Source organism: Belonocnema kinseyi, chromosome 6 (genome assembly GCF_010883055.1).
Source record: "Belonocnema kinseyi isolate 2016_QV_RU_SX_M_011 chromosome 6, B_treatae_v1, whole genome shotgun sequence".
NCBI lineage: Eukaryota > Metazoa > Arthropoda > Insecta > Hymenoptera > Cynipidae > Belonocnema > Belonocnema kinseyi.
In genome coordinates, this window is record NC_046662.1 from 117,657,459 (window position 1) to 117,665,466 (window position 8,008).

General features: G+C 30.4%; 2 protein-coding genes across 3 annotated transcripts in view; one reads left to right on the forward strand and one right to left on the reverse strand.

Moving 5' to 3' along the window:
• Positions 1-3,110, reverse strand: part of LOC117174878 — an 11,869-nt gene extending 8,759 nt beyond the window's left edge. Inside the window, exon 1 of the mRNA XM_033364286.1 lies at positions 2,848-3,110. Coding sequence (XP_033220177.1) covers positions 2,848-3,082 — 235 coding nt within the window. The 5' untranslated portion in view covers positions 3,083-3,110. The remainder of the gene's footprint in view (positions 1-2,847) is intronic.
• Positions 3,111-3,280: 170 nt separating this feature from the next.
• The window catches only part of LOC117174879, an 18,805-nt gene continuing 14,077 nt past the window's right edge, over positions 3,281-8,008 (forward strand). For both annotated transcript variants that reach the window (XR_004467397.1, XM_033364287.1), the window contains exons 1-2: positions 3,281-3,439; positions 6,145-6,270. Coding sequence is in view for 1 of the 2 variants with exons in the window: in XM_033364287.1 (XP_033220178.1) it covers positions 3,416-3,439; positions 6,145-6,270 (150 nt within the window). In the remaining variant the exon portion in view is untranslated. The remainder of the gene's footprint in view (positions 3,440-6,144; positions 6,271-8,008) is intronic.

The following is an 8,008-nucleotide window of genomic DNA, read 5'->3' on the forward strand; positions in this document are numbered from 1 at the left end:
AATTCGAAAGTCACGTGAATGATGCATCGTGTTGGTCGGAAAATGAAGGAGAAGCAGCATCATCTTCAGATGACCAAACCAATTCTGACGAATAAGGCTGTTACAGATTGCCTAGCCTCTAATCGACCATAAGTTCTGATTGACTGTAAACTAATATACCTTTTCTTAGAAAAATGTCTCCAAGATTATTTTCGATTATTTTATAGAAATTATTGCTAATAAATCTGATAAAGCAGGACATTTTTACTCCTTTCATGATCACAAACCTAATAAAGTATAAAAATGAACCCTATTTTGAAGGCTAAGTACCCCAAGAAAAATGATGGCTTTAACATATGTTGTAACGCATATACGTGCGCAGTTTTTGGCCAAGTATGATCTTGCGTGAGCAATACTAACAATGTGAAACTTAGCATGATTTGAATGAAAGTGCGAAAACCCATGTAAAATACGAACTTAAAAATGACTACTTCTTGAAATCAGATCACTCTCAGGAAAAATCCTTTTAAGGGGTTATGAGACCTAGTTAGATGAATAAAATAAAACATGTTTGAGGCCAATCTGTATATGGCCCAAAAACCGGCCTTATTGACCCTCCTCCTTTTAAATTTCAAAAGAAGTTACGAAAGAGGTGAGAAGCCATTGTACTCAGACCAAAAAATTCTATGTGTTTCGATAGGTTTTATTATGCCTTTTCGATTGATCATAATCAATGTTTTTTGTTTTAAATGAAATTCATGCAGATAAACTATTGAATTAAATACGAAACACTTTAAATTCCTAAGAATTCAAGCCGAAATGTATTGCAGTTTAAACAAAATAGTTGAATTTTCAATGAAAAAGTTTTTTGTACTCAGAGATGAATTTTCAACACAAAAATACGAATTTTGAACCAAAAAAAATTAATTTTCAACCAAGGGGGTTTACTTTTCTAACATAAAAGATAAATTTTCAATCCAAAAGGATGGATGTGTAACAACATAGTTGAATTGAATTTAAAAAAAAATTTAACAAAAGAAAAAGAATATTCAACCAGTTGAATTCAGGGGAAAAAGGATTAATTTTTGACAAAATACTTGAATCCTCATCTAAATAGATAGTTAATTTTTAATGCAAAAAGATGAATTTTCAACTAAAAATCCAAAAATTTTCAACCGAAAATGAAATCCTTCAATTTTAAGTTCACAAAATTCATTTTAAAAAATGATAATTATCATTTTTAACTGGTCGGATTCAACCAAAAAGATGAGTTTTTAACAAAATAGCTGAATCCTCAACGAAAAAGATTAATCTACCAAATAGTTCAATCTTCGACTTGTAAAGAATAAATTTTCAACCTAAAATTAATTTGTTAAATTTTAACAAAAAGAATCTAATTTTCAAATAGATCTGAATCTAAAAAAAAAAATTTTCAACAAATAGTTCAACTTTCAACCTAATGGATAAATTTTCTACCAAAGCAATTTAAATTTCAATCAAAATATCAATTTTCAACAAAAAATACATTTTGAACCATGCGGAATTTTCAACAAAGAGGATTAATTTTCTACCAAATGAGATGAGTTTTCAAAAAAATACATATATTTTTAACTAGAAAAGATCACTTTAAAATAAAAAATAGCAATTTTATACCAGAAATGAAAAAAACTTAAATTTATTATTGACCCTCATTTTTGAAATCTACATATTTCTATTTTTTTTTCGAAAAATGGTTAGAGCCAATGAAAAGGGCGTGAAAATCTCTGTCGAAATTGTATTAGATGAAAATTTTTTCTTGTTATTAAAAGAGTTCAAAATCGCCAAAGCATATGGTATATTGTCAAAAACCACTAATCGCTTATATTCATAAATAAAAAGTTCAAAACAAAGAGCATACTTTTTAACCTCATAGTTTGTAAAGGGAAAATCCTATTTTTTAACAAATAAATAAATGTAAAACGCGTTTTTCAAAACAAACAAAAAATTTGTTTTTGTTTTTTATTTTTAATGTTCAAGTCTTCTCTATTTCAAAAATTGCTTATAAGCGCAATGAAAAGGGCGTGAAGAAACTTATCGAATACGTACTGAACGAAATTTGTTTTATTGCTATTAGAAAAGTTAAAAAACGCCGAAATAGATGATATTCTCGAAAATCCCCAAATTGTCACCTCCTCTCCTTCGGTAAACATGTATTCCAATAAAAGAAATTTCCCTCTAGAAACTACTCTCCGAATAGCACAACACTTTGCTCAAATTTGACATTGATCAGAAAACTTCAAGTTTTAGGTGGTTACACTTTAGAATTAATGTCTTTAATCAATTATAAAAGGAGCAATATGAAGCGGTTTTAATTTACTAGCGTCACCTAATTATTAATATATGAATTTTTAAATTAAATGAAACTTTGCAAGCTTAAAAGAATTTCAAAGCATTCATTAAACATTGAGTAATTGCATGTGATATCAAGTTAGTGGGGCTTGTAAGTGATTGGAACTAACTTAAATTTTTTTACACCTGCGCTAAAAAAATTCACTTTCTTTAAATGTTTATTGGCAGTAAATATAAAAGGGACAAATTATATAATTCAATAACCTATCAGGATACTGTGGTATTCAATAATATCATCACCGCATTAAATTGTATACGAACGAAGTATTTTAAATTTAGACGTCCGTAAACTCGGACGTATACACACTTCGTAATATTTACTACGTACTATTTCCACAAAATATAAACAAAGGCTTTAAGCGCTATTCTGGTAAAAAATTATTCTCTTTGCTAATAAAAAATTGTTTTTTTTTAGCTCTCACACAAATAAGTCCTGTATATTACTTAAATACTATGTGTCATAAATAAAAATGCACTTACTTCCTAATCGTAGTATATTCACATGCCAACAAGATTCAATGTCATCATCTGCCCACAGCTTGTATTTTTTCTTCCTATCAAAATCGTCTTTGTTTTGACGATTGAAATTGTAAATTCTAGAAATATCGACGATTTCTGTATGACCTTCCTTATAAAAAAACACTGACACGTGGGTAACTTTTGCATTTTGCACTTCACAAGCACTTGCTTTTGACTTAGGGCGCGAGGAGGCCATTCAGATTACTCTAAACACAATAGTACTAGTTATTAAAACTATTTTTTCGCACTGAACGTATGTCTGGTTTAGTTGAAAACGTAGAGTGATATAAATGCAAGGCATCTTCACGTGGGGGTGTGAGAGAGCAATACATTTTCCGTCTGCATGTGATGGAGGTGTAAAGACATCTTTATGAACGGCCAAGGCCCGAGAACCGACTTGTCATATGAAACGATATGAGACACTGAAAAGTCACAACGGCCCACAACAGGAGACAACAATTGTAGAAGTTTCTTTTAAATTGTGAATCCATTTTCATTTTGAAAGTGGCAAAGTGAAATTACTTTTAAAATGTCGGAAGAAGAAAAATACAACGTAAGTACAATCTTGAATTTTGATTAATCTTAATTTTCGTTCAATTAAAATTTTTAGGTTAGAATTCTCAAATCTCTAAGTCATCCGCTCTTTAAATATGCAAAAAAAAAAAAAAATGGAAAATGGTATTAAACAAGAAAGGCTGATAATTTGGCTCGTCTTGCGCAGTTACATACATATTTGTTTAAGGGTGTTGGAACCAGGCCCTAACTTTGAAATTGCATCGCCTCATTTTACACCGTGAATACTAGATTTACATCTTTGTTAGATACTTAGCGCCTACTCCTGTTATGAATTAAGTCTGTATTTGGAGTAAAAAATTGGTGAATTCCATACTTTTTATTTTAAATGATTGGTTGGAGTGAATATAATAATGAGTAAGCATAAGCGCACCATTTATATAGGATGAATTCAACTAAATTCTTAATAAATTCTATACAATTTATATTCCTTTGTAAAAAAATCTGTTAAATCTCAATAACCTAATCCATTCAAATTACGCAACGTGATTCAATAATTTCAAATAGTTCACATTTTTTTACACATAAATATTCCACCTAGAAGAAGGTGATCTAATCAAATAAAGGTGAGGGAACTTTCTTTTAATAATATAGTATGTCACAAGTTAATATACAGGGTGTTTCTTTTATCTTGAGACATGAAAATATCTAAAAAATACTCATCCAAGGAAAAAACGTCCATAGTAAAAACTTTTTATTTTCGAGGCAGAAAGCGGTTCCACAAAAATTTACTCCAAACCCTACTCCGTAGGCCGGGAAGGGGTAAATTTAGAATTTCAAATAAGAGAAAAATTTCAAAAAATCTTTTCGAATAAGCTTACAGATTTTGTATGCAGAATCTGAGTGCAATATATAGTCTCTTTCCTGTTAATGTTTTGCAAATTTTATGACAGGTCTTCATAGGAATATGTGAATAGTTTCATGATTTTCTACTGATGAATAAAAGGTTGATCGAGGACGACTTTATTATCAGGTCGCGATTTTATTGCACGCAAATTTCCTTCCTTTTTTCGTCAAAAAAAAGGAACCATTTGAAAAGAACTGTTATTCACTTACACATTTTTCTGCCGCGTTATTGTGCCTTGCTGTCAAATATTTTCGTAAATCGTAAACGTCGAAAATATACAAAAGGTTACATTTGTTGAATTATATTTCAGAATAAACTTAACAAAAATGTATCAAAAGTAAACAAAATATACAGAGAAATTTACACTTATGATAAATTATTAAATTTTTTAGAATTGAAAATTACAGTGTATCCTTCCTCAGCATTTGAAATCTCTTGTTCGTTAATGAATTAGATTATTTCTCAATCACATCTGTTCAGAAAACATTCACTCTTCGTCTGCTATCGCGAATACTGCCATTATAAAAATCATGGGAAACAGGAAAGATCCTATATGTAGTTACGTGCTGTTTTGAATTCAAGACTAAGTCAATTGTATTAAAAAATCGTATAAAAAGCTTTTGGTAAAGGTTATCTAGAACTTTGAAAAGTCAACAACCGAACAAATTTAAGTCTAGCATTGTTCTTCAATTTTTCATTGTAAGAAAATTATTGTAAATATCGGAACAATTAAAATCGCGTTTAATTTGCAGATTTGGGAACGGAATTTCCGTTTTATAATAATAATAATATTACAGTGTAAAAAATCTGATTTTTGTACATACCACAGCTCCAAACACACTTTAAACTTCAATAGTATCTATTTAACATTTTCTAATCATTCTTTAGTCGCAAAACAAGACTACGGTTTTTTATTTCACAGACACCACTTTCATTTACCTTTTGAAGTTCTAGATTACTTCAACCAAATAGCTTTTCGTTGATTTTTTGAGGATAATTTAATTTTTCATTCCTTCAAAATAGCGCATAACTAAAAGAAAGATCTTTCCTTTTTCCCAGAGTAAATCCAATAACTGATATTCTTTCATACATTATTTTAAAAATTCTTTAATAATTATTTTTATAATGACAGCAAGGCATTAGCGATGAGGTATTCGCGATAGCAGACGAAAAGTTAGTATTTTCTGAACAGCTAGTGATAGTAAAATAACCTATAAGGAAGTTTAAATAGTTACTCATTAAAGCAAATAAAAAAAATGAAGCGATCATCTACGTTTGAATTGAGTGTCCTATGTATCAAAATAGAGGCTTGTAGGTGCGGGGAAAATTATTACATGCTTAACCCCCCGGGGCTCTTTAGCGTTTCGATGGCACGCTGGGGCCGAAAAGACCCCATGACATGTTCAGCTTTAATTTAGGTCCCTTCAACATTTCAAAATGGTACTTACGCGGCCCTGTCACTTTAGCTAGATACCCCCTTTTGCTATTTTTTAACTTCTTCAATCTTTTTTTTTATAAAACAAATTTTGAACTAAATAACCCACATCATTTTTTGAAGTAACTATCCAAGAGTCTGTGAAAAATTCAGGTGCTCAAAATGTTATGCGTCGGGGAGTGTGGCATCGAAGGGTTAATAATGTCTACTGATAATGTAAGAACAAAAAATTTAAGCAAATTTATACATGTTTGTTTTCCACAAGTTATGTTTATTCATACAACTGCATCTATTTAAAATCTTATAAGTTTCCGTGTTCTAAGTTTCTTTTCAATAAGAATAAGTACGACATATCGTTAAAGGTATATACATATATAACTCCATTGTGCTTTGTGCATCCTAGGATAATGAGGATACTGGTTCTCCGTCTCGACCCAAGAACTGCAAGTTGGATTACCTGCAACGTAAATCACGAAGTTCAATTCCTCCATTCACCTGGTATCGCTATCAAAAGAAGTATAGGGATCTAGTAAGTAAAGTAAAATTTGCTATGATTTGAAAAAAATGTAATGTGTTTCAGAAACTGTTTCCCCCCTACCGAAAGAAATCTCTGAGTTTTCTTTAGCGAAATAGCCTGGCCCATTTGAGTCTATAAACAGAGACGATTTGAAACAAAATAGTCTCGGAGATAGTTTGAGAGATTTGGGTCCTTTTCAAGATCCTTTTAGTGGTCGTTTTAAGAGTGGTGCGACGGTAATATAATGTTCCTTTTGTATTCGTCACGGACCGGGCGGGCAGAGTTATTTGCAGTAGTTGGTCGTGGCTAATCCGCTCTCCCTTTTTAAATTTCTCTTCAAATTATTAGCACTTCTTTTTAATTGATGAATTTTCTCATTATACTTATTTATAATTATAACTTATATACTGATATACAATTTTATAGTTGAATTCAAAAATGTTGTCTTTTTTGGCGTATCTCATTCCATTTACGAGAAACGTTCTAATAATTCCAATTTTAAGCATTAAAAAAAAGTTAGATATCTGAAGTCATCGAAACCCGTAGATTCCGAATTATTATGTTTTAGGCTGTTAACTATGAATTTAAAAAAAATTTACTTCTAAATTTTAATCCGAAAGCTTAACAAAGGACCCTTGAGTGTCGGCTACTCTATTCAGATAGCCTCTCTGCTTGTTATTTATGATCGTATTCTTATTTCAATTTCGGAAAGGATATTTTAAGGCCTTCAGACCATTTAAACGAGCTTCCTGGACCTTTAAAAATATCTGTCTGAGTGCCTGCAGAGAATTTCTTTGAGATTCTTTGACCTAAAGAATTTTTAGTATATACCCAAAGATTCTTTTCGGTAGGGCCTCAAAGCTGTATTTTTTTATTTCAGGAGAAGAGTATTAACTTTAAAGAAGTTGATATTCAATGTACCAGTGGAACCTACCATTAGGCTGCAAGTGAAAGTGGAAATACTGTTTTTTGCACTCTAGATACCACTTTATGTAAAAAAACAATAACAAAGATATTATAAGCCTAGATGCGGCACGTGTATAGTTCGAGGAACTAATTTTACACGGCGCTCCCGGCGAAAATTGCCCGATCCCCCCATACCTCTCAACCCGAAAATCGCACCCACCAACTACTTTGCCCCTTCAATCTTCACCCGTCGAATAAGTCCATCAAATAGCCGTTACTAAGTCGGTAAATACTAAATACTTAAAAATATAAAATACAAATTTTATATCGATAATTTTGATTTATTATTCTCAATTAATGAATCAATTATTTAAATAAATTTTGCGTCAAGAAAATATTTAGATGCATAAGATTTACTTTTAAATTGAATTAAAATGTATTTGTATCGTAATAAATATTTTTAGCTGACATCTTTTATGGAAAAAATTAGTCATTTTGCAATTAAAATTTACTGTCTATGAATAATATTTTTTTTGTCGTTTTGAAAAAGAGGCGGTGGAAGTTCTACTAAATTAAACTATACGTTTGAAGACATTAAAAGTTTTAATTAATAAATATATTGAGTTGAAATTTAAAATAATTAATTTTTTAAATAAATATGATCGCACAGCGTTCTCGCATGTATAATTAGCGATTTGAAGTTTTTAGGCGTAGAGTTAAATTTTATAGGAACACCGCATCTCTCACGATTATTAATTTAAGTAAACTATAATTCGTGAATTTCTATGTTTGTGTAATTAATTATAAAATAAATAAATTATAATGAAACGATAAAATTATATAA